Here is a 22,127-nt window from a genome sequence, read left to right as displayed (position 1 = left end):
TGACCCATGTGGACATTGTCCTTTTCTTATATTCAGTAAACAGGCAGACAAAAGGGATGGTGGTAGATGAAAACTCTTGCTGAGTGGCTTTAGACTGTGCTTGGTGGCAGAAGTACAGGTTTGGGCTTCTGTTGGGTTTTTACAAGGTACGTGAATAACCAAAGTTATTTTTTCTTTTTTTTTGGTCTGCTTCAATGGAATTTAAGGAAACAGCACGTTTATGCAGCTTCATCCTAGTATGCTGAAATGGATTTGTCTCCAGGCAATTTACAGCATATCTAAACCATCTCTCATTTTTACTCCCACTCAGAAAGCAGGTGAGTTATGTAAGCCTCGTGAGAAAAAGCAGAACCTTGTCCACCACTTGCCTACTCTATTTGGTACTGCAAAAGCCCAAGCAATTAACACTAGCTAATTAACTTTATCTGACTACTACACTGAAATGGCCTCAATTTTTAAAGGTGTTTATTTAGTTGATTTCCCCTGTTTTCAATAAGAATTAGCCAGCTTAATACCTTTAAAAATTAAGCCTTTCTTCAGCTATATGCAGTCCAACATAATCTCTTGAGTGTGTTCTTTTCCCTCGCTCATGCAATCCATGTGCCCAAAATTATAAACATCAAATCCCTGCAGACCAACATGTACTGAAAATTTTCTTTGAATGGCACCGTATTTGCTGATGTGTGATAGACAACATGAACAGGCACCCCAGAGAAATGGGGTTATTGGGAACTGTTTGGGGGCAGACAGGAGATACAGCACTGTGCAGTGTGTATTGTCTGAAGAGAAAAAAGAGTGTGATAGCTTACTATACAGTGCTTTACCAAATTAAATAAGATTCTAATTTTTCTTTTCTTAAATAACCCAACAGATGTTGCTACGGTGAGAAAACTTTCACCAACACAGAGTGAGTATCAGCCAAGACCTTGCACCCCAACCTCCTTCACTCATCACAACATCCCTGGTTGCAATACCACCTAGGCAAATGTGCTCTCAGAGCTCAGCCAGAGTGCCATCCAGAGAGCTGAACAGCAGGCAGCAGTCTTTCTTCTCATGCTAGTATCTCTGCCAACCCAGGAAGATCCGGCGAGGTTGACAGCTGGAAGGCAAGTCTTGTTACTGTTCCATTTCTTAGTTATCGCTTGCATGTGGGAAGGGAAAGGCAGCGATTTGTTCTACCAAATGAGAAACATCTTCAAGGCAGTCAGTGCAAGCCTTGGCAGCTATGGAGGGTGTATTATAAAATGGCAACAGCTGCATGTGACTATGTTCTCATAGGGCCCTTGACAGAATTTTGTTATCTTGCAAATGCCTTACAGACTGATAGCATTAAAAACTGCACTTCCATAGAAGTAACATGCTTAACTTTGGCTCTAAGTGTCAAATCACATTCATTAATTATAATTCATGTGTATTTGCATTCCTGGGGAGTCATCACCATCTTATGAATGAAGATACTTTCACTATGGAATTGACAGGAAGGACATTTGTCTTTTGATCATTATTACCAAACTGTCTGATCAGTATGTTCTCACATCTTGTGCAAGAAAAACAGCCTGGCATGGCAACTGCAGAGGAGATCAGCATTTCCACCCTCCCTCCCAGACAAGAAGCACAGACAGAAATGTCTGGAAAAGGAGCCAGCACTGACATTGCTCCTCACCTGTCCTTTTCTGCAACACGAGGGCTGGGAAAGCTGAAGTCCGTTTGTGCTCAGATCTTCATGACTTGTCTCAATCAAGAACCTCTGCAACTGTGCACTAAACAGACATGTTGAACAGTTCTGGAAATACAGAACTAGGCATCTAAGAGAGGGATCTTCAAAAAGTGACACAGTAGGTGGGATTTTGTTTACCAGTAGAAGATGGCGGGAAGAGGAGCAGTTGTCCCTGAAAAGAGCTACGTACCTAGCTCAGTGATGGTGATAAGGCAATTGTGTCTGCTCCAGATGCTGGAGTGAGTCCGATAGAGACTTGAGGATGAATAATGATTGGAGCACATGTTGTTCAAGGAGAGGCTAAGGGAGCTGGGACAGCTCAGCCTGAAGAAGCAAAGGCTTGTGGGGAATCTTACTAATACGTATGAACACCTGAAGGGAGGTTGTACAGAAGAGAGAGCCAGGATCTTTCAGTGGTATCCGGAAAAAGGGCAAAAAGAAATAAGAACAAATGAATTAAATGTCATGGAACCACAACAAAAAATGTTTACAATGAGTGTGCTCATACAGAGTAGATTGCCTAGAGAGATCGTGGCATTTACATGTGGAGATATAAAAAAATTAGACATAGTCGTGGGTGAGTCGCTGCAGTTGACTCTGCTTTGGGGTGGTAGTGCTTGGACTACATGACCTCCAGGAGGTCCCTTTCCATCTCAACAATTCTGTTTCTGTGATGAGCCAAAGACATAGAATAATTCCAAGCCTTTTAGGCAGCAATGAAATCTCCTTTCTGACATTTTCATTTAGTCTAAATAATAAAATGGTCATTAGGTGACAGAAAAAATGAGAAAAACCATGACTCTAGCCAGAGGGTTCGGGTAAGTCAGGTTGAAATTTCTTGTTTCACATATTTCATAGTGATATGAAGTATAACAGGTTTTGAGAGAAATACCGAGGAAAAAATATTTTTTCAGAACACCAACTGCTTGGTGATAAGGAAATTTTCTGCAATATTAGATGAGATATTTAGGTTCAGCTCTATATCTCCCACATGCCAGCTGATTGCTCCAGAACGGGAAATATTAGGTACCAGCCATCATTCAGAATTTAATGATTTTGGGGGGGAAATGAAGTGAAGTGAACATTATACCAGAATCTGTGGGTTTGACAAATGTGGGAATGTGTAAATTGTCAGAACATGATTCACAAAAGAACTGAAAACAGTGAAAGAACCTCACACGTATGTACACATACATATTCTTGCCTACGCAAATGTGAGCAAAAGCAATGCAGAAAATCACAGGCAATACCTGAACAGTCATTTTATCCCAAGTCAAATTTGGTTGTAAATGAAACCTGTGGAAAACACTGCTCAAAAGATCTATGGATTCTGCCTATGGGAAAAAAAAAGGTGATGTCATCCCCAGCTGAAAATGAAAGGGCTGTCAAACACTCATTTGGCTGACCTCCAGAAGGCTGTAAAAAGTAAAACACCTGGCAGATAGCTTGGGAAGTTTGAATCTGTCAAAACCCCACACTACTACTGTGAACTGAAGTTCTGCACAACTTGCTAAACAAGACAGGATATTGGCAATTTTCCATGATGGCCAGAATCAAACTATAATGCCCAGTAGAACAAGGAACACTCAGTACTGTAGTTGGGGTTACCTGGAAAGAAGTGAACACTCAGACCATCTACCAAGTCTGATCCATTAGCATCTAGAACCCAAAATATATAAACTGTGTTCCTTAGGTAGTACATGGAAGATGACAGATAAACTCAGAGGACCTAAGCTAGATAAAATTATGTGAACATTTTTCTGCATCAGGTTATCTAACTAAACCACCAAAAGAATTCACCTGCTGCAGCACATCAAACATAGACTCCTGGCCAAAGATGAATCCAGAATCCCATAAACATCACTGAAAGAGCTACATACTTCAAAGGGGGCACATAAGAAAGGCTGTACTAAGTCTATGTCCTAGGTATGATTTTATCTGAGATAACTGAAACCCATATTAAAGAGAACTATGCAATTGAGGTGGTGGAAGTGGTATGAGATAGAGTTCAGACTCAAGTTTAATTTATATCCCTGCAAAGGAAAGAAAAAATGTTCATTGCACTAACAGAAGAATGCAAACATGAACACGATTCTGTAATTTGGAGGCTAGACACTCCTGGGGGATGGGGGATATTTACATCATAGAATATTTTTACCTTTAAAGGTCTGGAATTTCCCTGAAGTCTTTTAGAAATAAAAACGCAGCAACATCCAGGGTTTTGGGAAGAACATTTTATTGCTAAGCATATCTTTAAACAAAATGCAACTAAGAAAAGAAAAAGAATCAAAAAGAAGAAGAAAAAGAAAGGAAAAAAAAGCAATAACATCACGATAACTCAAATAAAAATTCTCCAGGTTGTCCATAAAGCAACAGGGATATGGTAGTAGCCCACATACAGAAATGCACATGTTCCCAAAAACTGTCCAATAGAAACTTACACAAAAAAGGAAAGTGTAAATATTTTCCCTTTAACTTAAAAAAGGAAAGCAAAAAGTAAAGGAAGAAAGAAAGCAGGAAATCATTTCACAAGACTCCAAGACTCCAAGAACAGCAATCTTTTACAGACATCAAGATATAATCAACTTTTATATAGTTTCGGCCAGTTAAGTCATCTAAAATCGTGCTTTCATACCTTTTTAAAACCTGTCTTTTTTTTCTTTTTAGTATAAAAAATAAAAAAGAAAAAAGCTCAACCTCACACACGCGCACACGCACCACACACACGCACACATACACGCACTGAAAATATTTGTTAACATGAAAGAGCCTTCTCTGAAGGTTTGAGAAGACTGTTTTTTGAATTTAAGTTCCCATGTGCGTGTGTGTATCTGATGAAACTTCTTCAAAGTCAAATATTCATGCGACTTATAAACACCAGCAAGAGTAGATTTCTAAACCTAAACAGCTGATTAGTTTTCATCCGCATACAGCAAAAGTTTTCAGTTCTGATATCCCAGGGTTCTCAACCTGTCTTGATTTTTGTTGTTTCCCTCTCTGTCTCTCTCTCCCTCATCTCCTTTTTTGCACATGGTAGGCATGGCCGTCAAACCACCTCACCATTGTTCTGTACAGTAAGATAATCCTTTTCCAATAACTGGGAAAATGTAGAAACCAAACAACCAAATTAAATAAGTTAAATTAAAGACATTCCCAATTTAACCATAAAACAGTATATACACCATCAGGGTATCCATATAGAAATTATACTAGCAAAAAAATAGTAGTAAAATATGTAAACAAAATTTCAGATTTTTTTTGACACAGGTCACTGTGACAAAGCTAAAACACACGCTCCCTTCACATTTTAAGGTTTGCTTTTGTTGTCTGTTTCTTTTTACTCTGTTCTTCAAGAACATTCTCATTCTTCATTAAGACCATAACAGAACTTCTGTTCCAGCCGTCCCATCAAGCACACCATGATAAATATATCTGTGTGTATATATATTATATTATTAAATTAATTTTTCTTTATTATTTTTTGTGTGTCACAGCAGCTTATTTTCTTTTATATAAAAGAGAATGAAAAGGGAGAATAGGGCAAATGGAAAGACAGAGATGTCAAACTACAAAATTAAAATATTGTCTGAAATGTCAAACTACAAAATTAAAATATTATGTATGAAAACAGTTATATGTCAAAAAACCTACATAATTTGCATTCTTTTACAAGCGTTTAGCTTTTCTGACATTTATTGGTCTTGTCACAAGTTGAACTCCAGTGGTGTCCTTCTGATCTCTTTATTAAATGGATTTTTTATTATTTTTTGCATGCATTTCAATGTCACAGAACCAGAACCCAGAGGAAGGCTCCTTTATTTTTGCACAGTATATTCAGCTCAGAATGGTTAATAACCTTTAAGCATTCTTTTCTGAATCTCTGAATCCCATTAACCGTACTTTGGTTGTCTAATGCATAACTGAGTGCTATACTCAAAGCCAATGACTGATAAGAACAGACTCAAACCCATCTGCTCTTCAGTTCAATTGCAAATACTGGAGCCAGATCCAAGAGAACCATCTTTCCATGACAATTTTCCTCAGCACCACTCATCAGACACTTTCACTGCATTGTTAGCAAACAACTTACTACAAGATGATGGGTTCTAGAGACAATACAACCAGATATGCAGAGTAAACACCATGGGTAGCTTTTGAGTTCATATACGGTAATAGTCTCTCTTTATTTATTATGGATTTTTTTCCGAGATTTCTTCTCGAGTCATGTCCTGGGTCACCCCCCACACCATTCCACTCCACTCTTCCCTCCCTCACCCAAAAGTAACCGAAGAAACCAAACAAAAAACAACCCAAGAAACAAACCAAAACCAAACCAAAAAAACAACAATCTCCAAAATCATTTATTCCCCTCCTCCAATCTCGAAAAATTATGTGTATGCTGGACACAGCCAGATCAGTTTGTTCAATATTTCTTTGTTGTTTAATAATGTTTGTATTTTTTTTCTTTTTTCCTTCTTTTTTTTTTTTTTTTTTTTTTAATAAGTAAACTGAAAAATTATTGATACAGTCAAGGATCACGAACATTGTTAAAGACTCACTTGGAGATATGAAACAAGTAAGCCATGAAGTCTTCTACCTTTGCAGAAAGTTCAGCGGAGGAGGAGATTTGGAGATGTCCAAGTTCACTAACAGAGCAGAGCTGTGCGCGCCATCTCCAGAACGCTAAGTGTGCTTTATAATACATTAGGGCAAAGTTTGCTGACTCCAAGTGATGACTTAGACATTAACAGTCACTGCTGAAATTTTTTCCCAATACTTTTTTCCCACAAACGATATCTCCCAATCATCTCATTCGCTGCAATGGTTCTGATATCTCAGTTAAATCTCATTAAGTATTTATATATTTATATATAAATAATTATTCTTTTTTACACATAATACTCTTTGTCCTTGTTTTTCTGCTTCTTGTGGCCGCTCTTTGAGCTCTGCTGCTTCTCCTTCATGAGCGTGCCGTTGCTCTGGGCCGAGTTGCTGATGTAGTTCCGCGTCTCGTCCACCTGATAGGACCCCTCGTCCCTGTTCCTGTATTTGTACATGGCGTACAGGAGGATGAGGATGCAGAGGGCGGCAGCAGCCACAATGCCGACGACCATCCCCGTTGTGCTGCTCGACTCACGGACCACCTCTGAGGCCCCCGGAACCCGTCTGATTCCCGGCTCCGTGGGGTTTGCTGTGGGCACATTACGGAACATGGGGGAAGTGATTAGCGGGCTCTTCAGCTTTGTGCTGTCTAGCTCATAGGCAGTGGGCAACGGAAGCAAGACTATGTCAGGCTGGGGTTTGAGCTCACGGTTATTCATTTTGCCGGCTGGCAATTTGGGAACCATCACAGTCGAGGACGAAGCTGTGGAGCGGATCAGCTCAGGGGACAAAGACGTGGTAGTAGTCCTACCAGTTTCGGAGACTTTGTTAGGTCTAAAGTCCTTGGATTCCCACTTGGGTGCGTGTGCTTTGTAGCCACCTTCGAAGATTGAAGTGGAAAGACTCTTATCTGTTACCAAGGAGAAGGTGGTGTAAAAATCTTCATCATCAGTAGGGGGTAGGTTAGAGTCAAAGGTTTCCCCTGAGCCATACCCAGATATCACCAAGCCATCATCATCACAACCATCGCTGCCTTGGTCCGACAAGCAAGGTAACCCCGCCTCAGAGGTCATGGACAGGGAATCTTTGGTGGTCTCAATAATGGTGAGGAGGGGGCGAAAGGTAGGGGGAAGTGTAATGAAAGGTGCACGAGTAGCAATAGGAGGGATATCTAAAGGGTCTTCTACAAGTAGAGGGATAACTAATTCACCTCCTGGGATGGAAAAGAGAAAAAAAAAGAAGATTAGTACATTTTAATGACACAATGCACCGTTTTCAGTTTCCTTAAGGGTGAGAGAGGATCTGGGCATTATGAAAAGGTGTCAGGGATCAGCTTTCTCTCTCTAGCTACACTGCCAACATACTCTCCTGGGGCTGCCTTTCATTGTTCCCTCCCACCCTGCTCGGACATTGGTAAAGCGCATGTTCCATTTCCTACCTATGCTAGGTATGTACAGTGAAATACCCTGAGCTTTTGCAGACCAAATTTTTTTGTATTTTGGAGATACTCTCAAGTGACTCTGTGGTCATCAATTTTTGGTATTGATCTTTTTCAAGCATTTGGTTAGAAGACAAATTAATTACTTAAGCTGCCATAGACCAGTGTTCTCCCAGATATATTTTCCACTACTCATCTTGCCCGTTTTTTCTCTTCTGATTATTTTCATTTAAAATAACAGTGCCATTCTTCTCTGCCATTCTAATATGCTCACCCTCTGTAGCAGTATGTAAGTCCTTTTCCCTAAGGTGTCTTCCATTCTTCCATTTCTTCTTGATCATTGTCTGGCTTTTAAATTGTGGGAAGGTTCATGGAAGTGAGGGATGGAATGCGAACCAAGTACTTACTGGGTCCATGAAGGTACAGAGCTCTAGCCAATGTGGATCTCTTTTTAATCTTTCTTTAGCATTCTGTTTGACACTAGGAATGTCCCTTTCCTTGCATCTCTTGAGGCTACTAGTGCCATGTTATCTTCATCTTCCATTCTTCTTCATGTTCATTTACTATAATTTGACTTAAAATTAAGATAGATTTTATTGTGATTGACAAAAAAAACCAACAAACTAAATAAGGATTTTGATGAACCAAGTTAGCACTTGAGCCCAGGAATGCACTGCAGAAGTTGTCTTCACACCTGCTGTTTCTTCTTGTCAGGCAGACAGCTGCAGTCAGTGCTACTGATTTCTAACAGTATGGTTACCTGCCTACAGAGGGCTGAAAACAAGGTGGACTTATGGTCTCCTCTTCAAGCAGAACAAGAAAGATATAGATGTGACACTTTTACCTTACAACAATATAAGCTGCAAATGAAACAAGAAAATCAGTGCATCATTTTTATGATTTGGATCCTGAGCAGCAATACTGCTACTTTTAGGGTAATAGCCCGATGTTGTCTCTGTATTATAATGTGACTGCACCTCTACTTTTGAGTCTATGGTAGTTAATATTTCACTGTTTTATATTGTGGACTAAAAAAAAAAAAGTATGGAATCTTATTAATTTAGTTCTGATGATACAGTCTTCTGCTGACATACAGGTCATCCACAATTTTTTTTAGAGTGAACTATATTGTTTTTGAAAGTTTGTGTATAAATTTTCCCTAGGTAATTTTGATTTATACTCACCATTGCTTAAGGAGAATGTACAAAAGGAATTATACTTTCTAAAGAAATAATTCTGAGGTTTAGTTTTGTATTAATAACTGTGAATGAACAGTTAGGCATTGTTACAATGCTGAATACATCAGGGTCAAAAATTCTACTCTCTCAAATCTACCCTATATATTACATGCACTTGTTTCCCATTGAATTCTGCCGCTAATGTTCACGGAACGCCTATAAGGAATATGGTCTAAAATCAAAATACCTTCTAAATGTATTTGGAGAGCAGTATATTTGAACAAATTGCACTTTGAAGATAGAAATATACTGAAAAAGGTATTTAACAGTATGATTATATCTAGATAGCTGGAACAGCAATATGGCTTATTCTTTTCCTTAATGGGAAACTAAGTGGTGACACAGTTTAATCAAGTGAAACAGTTGGAATTCTCTCAGAGGTACCAGGGTAGAAATTATGCCAAAATAAGGAATGCGGTACTTTGCATACCTTCATGCAAAACTAGTTTTAAGTTAAGATACAAAGCATTTGTATCTTAACATTTGTATCTTAACATATTCTTTAGTTTTCTGAGCTTCCTCAGTATGTTCATATATCTCTTTTGTTACTGCAGAGAGAATGAAGAAATAAGTATCAATGTCTCTAAACTACATGCTTTCAAAAAAATTATGTAAAAAAGCCTGAAGTGTAGTCTGCCAAATGGCTACACTGCATTTTGTGCTCATGCATCTGAGCTGTTTTCTGAGCAATGTAGAAACTAGAGCATGTAATATGATTTATATATGTCCAGAAGGCCTGCCCATGGCTTGAGTACAGCATCTATAATCTATGCAAACAGGTGGTCTCAGGATGAACTCAGAGTATGGCTTGCAGGGGAAAGATTGTCTGTGAGCTTGGTAAAGACATGAATAAAAATAACAGTATTTAAGTGAGGATTGCATCAAATTGCGTGAGTCTGGAATTCAAGTTCCAGAAAGTCAGAGATAGATAGCGTCCCTTTGAACAGTTTTTTAAGATCAGTGTTTCGCTATTCAATTGCAATACTCATCTGTGATTTTCTTTCATTATCTGTGACACTCAACTAGAAAAAAAGGTTTGTCAGCTTTTAATTACTTGTCTGGAACCCTGAAATGCCTTTATTCTTAAAAGCTATTATACTGCCCTACAGCATCAGTATGTAGTTGATCTGCCACCCATTGGAGCAATATTCTGGGTAGTTTTTGTCCAAAGAGAAGTTATTTCGGTCCTGTTAATGATTAATTTTCTGGAAGGAATCAGACATATTTTACATTTAATATGAAGACCTTCCTTTTGCCTTGGTAACTTTGCATTTAAAACTAGGTCATAGTTATTTAGTTTTTGTTACTATTGAGGACTTGAGATACTGATCAAGACTACTGGAACCATAAAAATGATCACAGCTGTCTTGAAATACTAAGTAAAGTTAATAGACTTGCTATGATAAGTGGGGTTTTACGTAAGTGATGGAGAAAATATCGGAGCTTTTCGATGCCAGCAAGTCTGTTGGATGGAAGGCAATAAAACAGAATCAGGACTAAATTTTACAAAGCTTTTATCTCTCAATGTGTGTGAGGAGAGAAATAACTTTCATACCAGGAGCACTGGATTAATTTTGATACAATTATTTAATCTTGTCACTAGTTTTTATTCCAAATTGTCCAGTGATCCACACTATGGTTACCTATATACTCAAGAAATAAAGAGACTATTTAAGGCCCTTAATTAGGAATCACTTCTCCATCAAGGAGTTAATTTGTTACATTTACTTTTGTGGGGTATCAGGTAGATGCAAGGGTGGTAATAATGTTTTGATTTTTAATTTTTTTATTGTCTGTAACAGAAGAAACTGAGACCAAAAAAGCTGTGTGACAGTAAGTCAGAAAAAGCACTCTAGGTATAAAATCTGGCTTCTCTTTTATTGCGTTGTTAGGCACCTATGCAAAACTCACAGCAAACTTGAAGCTGTAGGTCTAACAGCATGCAAGCACAATGAATACTTCCTGGGGTATATGATTTATAGAGGAATAAAAACATCCTTAAAAATGGCATGATAAAAATGCCACTCAGTCTAAGAGCGATGTGTTATTTAAGGATAACAGGGAAAGTAAATCCTGAAAAGTTCCCAGGAAAATGTGAGCAATACGATCACCAATATCTATGGAGCAACTGCAAACTTTCATATCATACCTGCAAACAAGTCTGTACGTGGCAGTAAATTTCCACATGTAAGAGACACGAGAGGGAGTCTGATGACCAGCAGGTTATGAGTGTGTGCAGGGGGAAGCACCTTCCACAGAAAAAGGGCTGAGGGTGCAGGATGCTGCCTGGAGCCAGGCGCCCTTCGATGGTGGAGCAGTGGTGCCTCTCGCCCAGGCCTCATGTCAGTTTAAAAGTAAACACTAAAAGATTTAAAAAACTAGACAGCCACTTGGTTATGAAGAATAGCTTATGCAGGTTTTAGATCCTGAACGATTTGCTGTGGAAGGCAAATGTTTTATAGATTTAGGCCTCTAGAAAAAGCCAAAGAGGAGCCCCTTACATGACAATTTCGAAGGGAAATATGTTTGAGAGAGGTTTTATGTTTGTCAAGTTTTCTTCTCACAGTGTCTACCCATTTTTCAATTGCAAAATTAATGCTTTGCAGCCTTGAATAAAACTTACAGGTTCAATTTCCAAATTGCTCTGTGCTATGAAAAAAAAAAAAAAAGAAAAAAAAAAGCAAGCTTGCCAACCCAGTTTGGGCTATGGCTTTGCTTTCAAACAAATATAACAAATATTCATGTAAGACTCAGATTCTGCTTGTGAATTATATAGGCTGTTTCCTGGTACTTATAGGGTTTTTTTCCCCTTTTTTGTTCTGTTGGCTGTTAGAGGTGTTCACTGGTATGCTGTGAGTTCAGGATTACTTTAGCAATCCAAAGATTTCACAAGGATTTTCCAGAATTATTTTTCACCTACTTTGTGCTTTCTCCCCTAAGCAGGGAATAGATGTTCTTGAATAGAAATATATAATTTTAAAAAGCTCCTCTTGACAGCACAATGCCAAAGAACTAAACAAAATAGATAAAATTGTCTCCTCTGCAGTGACATAGATGCAAAACTTATTTGCTCATCAACAGTGTAGATGAAAAAAAAAAAAACACCAACAAAAAAATGCAAAAAACTTAACACCAAACTGGAAGGAGCTCTGAGAGAACTGAAGTCTGTGGGGTGGGAAACATTACACCAGATAGCCCAGTGGTTTGCTTGGCCTTCTCATTCCAGAAAGTGTGCATATATTAATTAAAAAATAGCCTTTTAATCTAATACATATACTACTTTCATGGAGCTGTGCTGTTCTTTAAACTACCAAGAGCACTGGGGATATAAATGGTCTATTTAAGCCTTGGAGCTGCCCTGCTTTTTGCTTTATAAGCGTATTTATAGATATATAATTCATACCTCTGGAGCTGAGCTCCAGTCAGAGTCCTCTGCCACTGGAAAAGACAGAGTGTTTAAAATTTAATAGAAGCCTTATGAACTGTGAGGATGGTGTGGGCAAGCCAGGAATGCAGAGGGCACCAAAAAATATGATAAATAAAAGACCATGAAAAACTAGCAGCCGCTGGTTTTCTTCTTTGGAGCCACAACTACTTCAGTGGAATTTCAGGCATCAAACTGATACAGGACAAAAGGCACACAAAAAGGAAGCCTGAAAGATTCATCTTCTCCTGGTGATGATAAGGAGCACACCTCACAGTCTCTCTCTTTTCCAGCTGCAACTGAGGAGCTTTAAAACGTCATCCATAAAGGCTGCACGATTCATCCACTCCTGCAGGTACTTGAAATTCTGCATCCAAAGTTTGCAATTTTCATTCTATTCTTTTGATGCTTCTCTGAAGTTTGACTCCATTTTTAATATGAAATACTTGCCAGAGAAATAATTCCTTACCTTTTCCCCCTCTGTATCAACACAATAATTCCTTATTAAAAGACTGAGTTCATAAATTTCATTCTAATGGTATTTAGTTAATTCTGCTTTGAGTCCTCTGAGGATAAAAAGAGGAAATTATTCAGAATATAGTCTCTGATTCAAAGGAAAGATGATGCTAACACAAAACCTAGTATGTGAACATTCTCAATATTTTCTACTCTTGCAGTCTGAATTAATTGCAACTGACAGAGATTAGTAGAGAGAAAAACATGATTTCCATGATGGAATACTGCAACTCGTTAACTCAGATGTTCCCTTTTCATTTCAGAGACTATGTAGTCCTCAAAGTATGTATTTATGGTGGAGCTGGTTGAAAAGCATTTCCTCAGCCCCTCCTCTAATTATATTAAAAGACACCAGTAAATGCAGTGTTTCCCCACAGATGGCTCATGAGCAACAGGAAGGTACAGAGTTTGAGAGGTCATGAATCCCAGGTTAATGCTGGGCTGTTACTGATGTAAATTGTTGGTCTCCTTTGCAGAGTTTCAGTGAAACAGAACCTTCCAGAGAGGTCCTGACATCATGTCTAGAAGTAAAATTCTATAGCAAACCCAAGTCTTTTGGTGCCCGGACACTGAGCTTCTCTGAACCAATTGAGGCATGCCCTCTTCTATCTCCCACCACTATGTTAAAATTTTCTGATTACCTGGTGATAGCTTCCTATTCAGTACAATTATTTGTGTTTTCAGTATTAGTTGTCTGTCCCAGGGACTTGATGGTTGAACCTAATAAACCCGCTGAGCACAGCATTAATATGCAGAAATGGTGAAAACATATGTACTTATAAAGAAGTACAGCTTTCTCTTACTTTTAGTCACTGCTTTTTGAAGAAACTAATGCAAGCCTCTTTAGTAGTAAGGGAATATTAGAGGTTCAGGATCTGTCTGCATCATTTGTGGATGATGCTATCAAGTCTGATACGAATATGGTGGGTGCACTAACCTGGTAAGAGTACACTTGAGAGTATCATTTAGACTGGACATCAGGCACATAATCAGCAATGAAAACATTTGATAGAAATAGAGTAGCCTCAAGGGAATAAAGTATGAATGGTGTAGAGCTGCGGTAGGAAAACCCCGGGAGCTACCAAAATTCTAAGGAATTCCCATAAATTTTGACTTGACATGAAGGCTACAGCACCAGGTTAAATCCAATCTAAGTAGCATGAAAAGAAGTAACATTACTGGTGGTTTGTGTGGGGAAAGGGAAAGAAAGCTTCTAGAGGGGGACTGAGAATGAACAGAACCAAACTGCCTCAGACTCCTTCACCCCATCCTATGCACAGTACAATATGGCAATCGACAATATACAAAGAGCACATAACATAAAGGCAAATACAAACTGATTAAAAATAAATAAACTTATATATATAGTTTCCTAAAACAAAACCATACACTAGAAAATAAAAATGCCACAGCAACAAGGTCAGAGAAAGGAAAAAACAGAACAAGTAATTCACTTTATCAGCAAAAGAAAGATCAAAACCTATGAGAACTGAAAAAATTATGAAAATCAAAAACATTATTTCCTTTAAAAAAAAGGTAACCAAAAATACATAAAAATATTTAGAAAGCATACCACATTGATTTCATAACAGTCAACTTACATCAACAAATTGCCCGCATGTTTTTTGGCATGAAAGGAAAAATTTACAAAAGAAAGTTGTGTAAGAATGCTCTTGGACAAATAGCATTGCCACATTCTTGTAACTTGCGGTTTTTTTGCGTTGTTTCTTAAAAACTTTTTTAGCAAAATGTTTATTATTTCTTTTTAAATATATTTGTTTTACAACAAAGGGCGATACAGGGAGGCAACAACACATACATCCACACCACATAACATGAAAAGAAAAAAATCTTGCACCTTAACAAATTTGAACTTTTTTTTTTTCTGCTGTTTTTGGTTGTATTTTTTTATCTTATGTAAAGTTGTTAGCATATTGCAGTTGAAAAATCCTGTACAATTTATTGAATTTACTTTTTCTTGTTTGCATATCTACACATATAATTTTTTTTAAAAGCAAAGTTTGTTGCTTTTTTGCCTTTTTGGTCAATTTGATATATATTTTTTTAAACATTTTCTTTTTTTCTATAATTTTTGTGTGTGTGTGTTTTAAGGAATGGATGACTGCACATAAAATTTTAACAATGCTAAAGAAAGGGGTGGTGAAGGGGAACTTATGGGAAGAAAAAAATGCTTAGGGTGGATGGAGTGGGAGTGTAAAAATCTATGAGTGTACTACACAGGAGATGAAGATGATGGGAGTGAATGTGTAAGTCAGTTGCCATGTCCATGTAAGGGCGGTACGGAGTGATCTAGCAGCATTAGAGCTTCTGGCTGTAAGGAAGGGATGGGCAATATACAAAAACAAATGAGCATATTCATGCCCATCAACAAAAAGAAAGAACAGAACTCTAACATTGACAATCTCACAAACCCTAAGCTGCAACTTCTTCAACATGCAAGTTACAAAAAGTTAATAATTATAGTATTAATATTTACACTTTCATTAAAGGTTCTCAAATTATAAAAACAGTTAAGACTTTTCCCTATTAAAAATAGCAGTAAAAATACATAAACTAATAATAATAATAATAATAGTAATAATAATAACCAGAGAGCAAAACAAAAAAAAACAAGGAAACTACTTTTATGCATTGGAATTAGAACAACTTCATCTGTAGCTACCCACAGCTTTCTTGTTCTAAGAATCACCTTTTCTGAAGTCCATCAAATTGACATCAGAAGTCTCAGTAATTTGAGACAATTATTTCTTGAGTACATCAAATTTACTGTTTCAAATGTAAAGATTGTATTTGCACACCCCGTCCCCACTGTCAAATTAGACTGCTTTTATATTCAGATTCCCTAGAGAATCTCAAAAATACAGCTGTAGGATTCTGCCAGTGAAGTAGTTCCTCATTTAAAGACAGAAATAGAGGGAAAAAATTGCAGAAAACAATTCATAACTCTTTTGTTTTGTTTGTTTTTTTTCATTATTAGATTGGAACAAACCAAATCTAAGATAGAAATTCAACCATTGAAAAGAAATACATCAAAATATAACAATGTCAAGATATACTAAAAAAAAAAGCAAAAATGAAAAAGAGAACTTTGTTCCCAGGAATCAGGGAGATAAGAACAATTGCTGGATTCTGAAATTTTATTTTTAAAGAAAATATTATTCCACACACTTTCAAAGATGGACAAACCAGATGCACACATCGAAAGGAACAGACAAAGCAGTCTAGGGACACTTTCATAATTTGAATACTTTTTAAATAATTGGATTCTCTTTCCTTCCGTCCCCCTCCCATTCAAATATGTTTTCAAATGTTGGCCAAAAACCCCACCATCCTTGAGTGTTGCTTTTTTTTTTAATACATCTTTTTTCATCACTCATTTTTAAAATAAACATGGAGAGGAGAAAAAAAAAAGAGACGTGCAGTCTGGATGTACATCATAAATAGACATAGAAAAAGATAGAAGAAATTGGCTGAGATCGACAAATGGGTTATATAATAGCTTAATTTTACTGTAGGATGTTAATAATAATGCATGCTTAAAGTAAGTTGCATTTAGGGAAAGTAGAAAAACAGAAGAGCAAGCAGGGATTTGGGGGGTGGGCAGGCAGAAGGGGAGGGCGGACAAGGGGTGTACCATCCATGCCTCTCCAGAAAGGGCAAAGCACATTCCAGCAGGATCTCTGCATTTCTGGGGGAGGTCAGAAGGGAAAAAGGGTGAGGAGAAGTTATAAGCTGTGCTAGGATAAACTTTTCACCCTATGACCTATTTGAATCCACTCAGAACACCAGGCTCCATCCTTTGTTCTGACTAACTCTCCAAGGCACACCTGAAATCAGTGGCATTTATTTTTCCACCTAGTGGTAGAAAATCCTGCCACTGCTAGCATTAAGACAGACTACTTTCTCTTATGCTACAGAAGTATTAGAAGTTCTGGGAGCTATTACTAATTGGTTCTTTCCTAAAACTGTATCCCAGATACTGTATGCCCTAGAGGGGTCCTCAGCTTCCTCTGAATTCCTTAATGACACATATGATATCTGCATTTTTCTTGAATACAGACCATTACCTAGATATCAGAGTCCTTCCAAGAAGGAAATCAGGACCCCAGACAAACAAACTGTTTTGTTTGGTGTTTTAAAAGACAACAAAATTACATATAAAGCTCTGAACCCTGCCTAAGATGAATCTTTCCAGGAGGTGGAAAAATCAGGCTGTAAGCACTGCGTACACCTCAGCTTTCCATCAGGAATGCCAGCAAGACCATTCATAAGGTCATGCTACCACCAATCAGTTGAAGTGGCAGCTATCTTGAGACTGAATTTCTGGGAATAATGGGGATATCCTCCCTGTGGAGGTGGCCAGGGGTACTTTGTGCAGATATGATAACAAACAGGTAGGATTTTTTGATACTTACTAACACGAGGAGCAATAGCACCTCTAAAGCCACTGATAGATCAGTGCTAGATCTGGGGAATATTAGATAAGTACAAACCCCACAAAAATTAAATAGCCTGGGTTGGTTTTATATGTATTACTGAAAAGTGTCCAGTTCTGAGAGGAGTTATATAAAAGCTCTACTTCAGAAGTGATGATGTTGCACTGACTAACAGCACAGTGCAGCTGTAGCTGGAATGTACCATGCCTATGCTGGGAGGCTACACTGGACCTGTCTCCTACATCCCTTTGATAAATATGTTAGGAAGGGAAGAGCTCAAACCACAGAAGAGGAAACCTGGTCAGGGTTATCTCAGGGACAAAACATGCAGGTTATAGGAAGAAAAATGTTGGTCTACATAGGAAAATTTGGGGAATCGTTTATGGATTGAAAAAAATTTAGAGAAGTGAGGCCTTTTCAGACCTCAGTGGAGATTTTTGTTTGGCAAGGTTTCAAGGCTAGTGTCCCTGGACATCACTCCCCACCAGGATTCTGAGCCTCTGGTTTAATTGTACTTTGGGAGTTTCACAAAGAGGCATTTAAGCTTTGAATTTTAATCAGTATTTGTCATGACTTGCAGCTGGATTTTCAGAGCAGAGAAATATCCCCCTTCAGCACATTAGAATTGAGTGCCTTCTCTTTGATGCAAAACAGACTGTAAGGCATGAGTCTGGTTGCCAACTGTGCAGCCTGTGTCAGGCCTCTCCAGAAAATACTTATGCCCTATTTGACGATAAACGCCTAACGCACTGCGTGAGGGTCTGGAAAAGCCTTTTACTGCCTGAAAGATCAAAAGAGAGAACCACAACTGGAGACAGAGACACTTAAAGAGATGACAAGATTTTGTAAAGGAAATCTTGATGTTATCCTTTACAAGAGGATTTGAAGGGTGCTAAGCAATATTTTATTTGGTCAATACAGAGGTGCTTGAATAGAAGTAGAATTCTTCAGAAATCTGGGTCCAGCAATTTCTGTTGAGGCTGGGAAAATCTTCTTCAATTTTAGAAAAAATTCTGGCTGTTAATAGTCAAAACTAGCTGTCCTAATTTGAAAATTGGATCCTAAATTCTTCCACGTGAAGCTACAAGATGTTATTTTATTACTGAACACCTAGCAAATTATTCCTCAGAAAAACAAAGACTAAAAAGCATAACTAGTGCAGCTTTTTTTTTTTATTTTCAAAAACTTAAAGTAGATCAAAGGACTGGGAGTATAAACATCTGTATTATCAAAGCTTACAAGTTTCTTGCTTGAAGGATTGAGCTGATAGCCAGTGTTCTCAAATGGAAAAAAATCCATATATCAACAGGGAAATAATTATACTAAAAGCCCCTTGTTCCATGATTGATGATAAAGTTTTATTTTACTAGTTTTTGTTTTCAAGTCGCATTTTAAAGGGAAATGAAAAAAGTGAAGTTAATGCACATTTCTCTCTCTCTCTCTGTGTGTGTGTGTTAAAGAGCCATAGCAAAGATGGATGATAAATTAGGGTCTAGGGCTGCACTATTGTACCCAGGTTCATGCTGACCTCTGGAACTTCTATGTGTTTTACAGCTCTAGTCACAGAATCACAGAATATGCAGGGTTGAAAGGGATCCACTAAGATTATCAAAGTCCAACTCGTGGCCCTGCACAGCACCACCCCCAAGACCAGTCCCCCTATGCACCCGAGAGAATTGTACAAACACTAGAACTCTGTCAGGCTTGGTGCTGTGACCACTTCCCTGGAGAGCCTGCTCCAGTGCCCAACCAGCCTCTGGGTGAAGAACCTTCCTCTAATACCCAACATAAACCCCCCTGACACAACTTCATGTCCTTGTGCTCCATTAAAGATAACAGTTTCTCTCTTCCCTAACATACTGAATCCCACGTTATTTGAGTTCTGTCCACTGCAACACAACTCTGGTTCTTCCTGCTTGTACTAGCTCCCAGAACAACCTGTTCATTCTTGCATGCTTTCAACCTTTTATAGTGTTTTTCAGACATCCAGCCAAACGAATGCTTAGCATACAACAAATAACAAATAGATTATAGATAAATAGGACTAAAAACTAAGTTTCAAAGCAAATCCTCTTCCCTACACTCAACTCAATAAAAATCTGTTCCTGTGATTCCCATCAGCTATCTGCACTAATTTAAACCACAAGAGAAGTGATGAATTAGCTGGTCCACTACAAAACACAGAGATAGGAAGAGCATAAGAATATAAATTAGTTATATCACTTCCCTTGCACCAGGTGCTTGTACTGGTAGAAAGCTCTCTCATTCTTAAGCCCACAGGCACATCTGAAGCTTAGAAATAAAAAAGCAATCCATAGTAAGAATATCTATATGAGAATGGCAAAGTCCCACATGCTGTTCTGTTTGGATTTGTGCGTAAGAGTTAATTAGCGGGGCTTCTTTATAGCAATGAGCTAAAAAACTATCAGCAGAAATGAAAGCACATTTATAGCTCTGAGAGCTAAGGAAATCATAGGGCTAAATTGCCACAGCAGTGAAGAATTTTTCAGGTGTTTGCCATAAGCTTATTATCTTTTCACAGTCCTCCAAATCAAAGAGTATTTGATGCTTCCAGTGCTAAGCGGCCCAGCCAATATCACTGGCCTGAAAGCATTCTTCCCATGCATCTCTAAACTGTGTCTTTCTCCAGGGAGAAAGATCTGATGTGGGTTTTTTTGAAAGACTGAAGATTGATATTTGTAGTCAGCCCAGCTAAGGCTTTTTTATTTTTTTTTATGTAAAGCCAAACTTATTTAATCCTCAAGGTCAGTTAAATGGAAAGAAGTCTTTCTGAAGGGATTTTGCAACCAAAACTCAGATTCTCATACTGACAAACTCAGCAGCAGACTGCCACCCAATAATTTGAGTGGGAGCCAAAATAGTTTTGGTCTAAACACATGTAGCAAAAGTTTTCTGCATATTTATACTAAAATATACATAATTTTCTGCTAATCCACAAATATAGAGCAGCAAGGCTATATTAGTGTCTCCTCCTTTCTTCAGTATACAGCTATGAAGCAGACAGGTAAAAATACAAGTCATCAGGTTGTCCAAATGCTAGCAAACACTTCATGACTTCTGCATATCTTCTCAGTAGCAGTGTCCTAAGCAGTCATGTGCTGTTGGACAGGTTGGATCAGTGGGCTGAGATAAACTGTACAAGGTTCAACCAAGTGCTGGGTTCTGCACTTGGGGCACAACAACCCCAGGCAGTGCTACAGGATGGAAAGTGGCTGGAAAGCTGCCTGGCAGAAAGGGGCCAGGGGGTGCTGGTCAACAGCTGCTGAACATGAGCCAGGGTGTGCCCAGGTGGGCAAGAAGGCCAGTGGCATCCTGGGCTGTGTCAGAGATGGTGTGGCCAGCAGGACTAGGGCAGTGATTGTCTCCCTGTGCTGGTGAGGCCACACCTTGAGTTCTGTGCTCAGTTTTGGGCCCCTCACTGCAAGAAAGACACTGAGGTGCTGCGACATGTCCTGAGATGAACAACAAAGCTGGTGAAGGGACTGGAAAGTCCTACAAGGAGTGGCTGAGGGAGCTGAGATTGTAAAGACTGGAGAAAAGGAGGCTAAGGTGAGAGCTTATCACTCTCTACAACTACGTGAAAGGGGGTTATGCCATTCAGAAGCAGGCAGAACCCTTGTTCAGTGCAATGTTTTTGATCACTTGCATACTAGGCTACATTTGCCATTTCTGTTGAAAGTTCCTACAAAGTAATTGAATTAATCCCTAAAACAGCATAAGCACATTACATTTTCAAAGTCTGCAGCTAATCCAACCGCAAGTAACTCAGTGGATGGAACTTCCTCCCTTGCTTTGTGAGAGGAGAACCCAAAGCACAGTAGAATCACTGGTAAAGGTTTCTCTTGCAATGAACTTAAACTTATTTTCTGAAGAGAAAGTAGTGATTCTAGTTCTGCCCCCAATAACTTCTTTTAGTATTTCCTATTCCTGTTACAGACACAAATCAGTGCTGGGAAGAACCTGCGTTTGCAGCTTGTATCCAGAGATAAATATTGTGCTTTTTATCTTGGAGTTGTAAACAAAATAAAGCAAAGAAAAACCACACAAAGAAAAGTGTTTGCTACTTCTTGGATGGCTAATAATCCAGGAACATCCCAGGCATTACTAATGTCTCTAGAAGACATTCAAGATCTAAAGCTTTCCACTTTAGAGGTCACCACTGATGCAGTTACCCCTTATTCTTGGGAATCAGTATAACTATAGACCTTTAACAGTGTACACACAGTACCAAGAAAAGTGTTGGACAAGCTCTAGAAAAGGAGTGTTAATGTGCAAGTTGGACTACAGAAACATGGTGATGAATTCCAACTAACAACCATACACAATTTCCTAGGCAATTATTTCAAGCTACATAGTGCAATTAGTGAGAAGAAATAATGAACCATGTCTTCAGCATTGTGAACATCAGTTCTTTGTAAAATGTAGGGTGAAGAGAATTTACAGTGTGATGGTTGGGAAGAGGCTTATTCCAGTAGGCTTTGAACAAGATTAATTTACCTGTGCCTTCACACCTAAACTTATTTGTTTTATTAATCACAGGGCATGATAGGGATTCTTAGAGGCATGTTGTATTCTACTAAGTTTGAGCAATTTTAAGTTCCCTCCTAGAGTGATTGGAGTGTAAGAGTTAAGAATCGAAACGACCTACTCAAGCACATGTTAAAAACCTGCACCAAATCAGGAATTAATAAACTCATCTTCCAAATGATGGAAG

At 38.4% G+C, this 22,127-nt stretch overlaps 1 protein-coding gene and 1 long non-coding RNA gene across 11 annotated transcripts in view; one reads left to right on the top strand and one right to left on the bottom strand.

Moving 5' to 3' along the window:
- The window catches only part of LOC134551452 (uncharacterized), a 62,053-nt gene extending 58,602 nt beyond the window's left edge, over nucleotides 1-3,451 (top strand). The window contains exons 2-3 of the long non-coding RNA XR_010080578.1: nucleotides 207-317; nucleotides 872-3,451. This is a non-coding gene — a long non-coding RNA (uncharacterized LOC134551452). The remainder of the gene's footprint in view (nucleotides 1-206; nucleotides 318-871) is intronic.
- A 485-nt stretch (nucleotides 3,452-3,936) lies between these two features.
- Nucleotides 3,937-22,127, bottom strand: part of NRXN3 (neurexin 3) — a 906,050-nt gene continuing 887,859 nt past the window's right edge. For 4 of the 10 annotated variants that reach the window (XM_063399086.1, XM_063399087.1, XM_063399095.1 and 1 more), the window contains one exon: nucleotides 3,937-7,532. In XM_063399086.1, coding sequence (XP_063255156.1) covers nucleotides 6,607-7,532 — 926 coding nt within the window. In that variant the 3' untranslated portion in view covers nucleotides 3,937-6,606. The remainder of the gene's footprint in view (nucleotides 7,533-22,127) is intronic. The other 6 variants (XM_063399090.1, XM_063399089.1, XM_063399091.1 and 3 more) reach the window with 2 other exon arrangements.

Source organism: Prinia subflava, chromosome 5 (genome assembly GCF_021018805.1).
Source record: "Prinia subflava isolate CZ2003 ecotype Zambia chromosome 5, Cam_Psub_1.2, whole genome shotgun sequence".
Lineage (NCBI taxonomy): Eukaryota > Metazoa > Chordata > Aves > Passeriformes > Cisticolidae > Prinia > Prinia subflava.
This window is presented reverse-complemented; position numbering and strand designations above follow the sequence as displayed.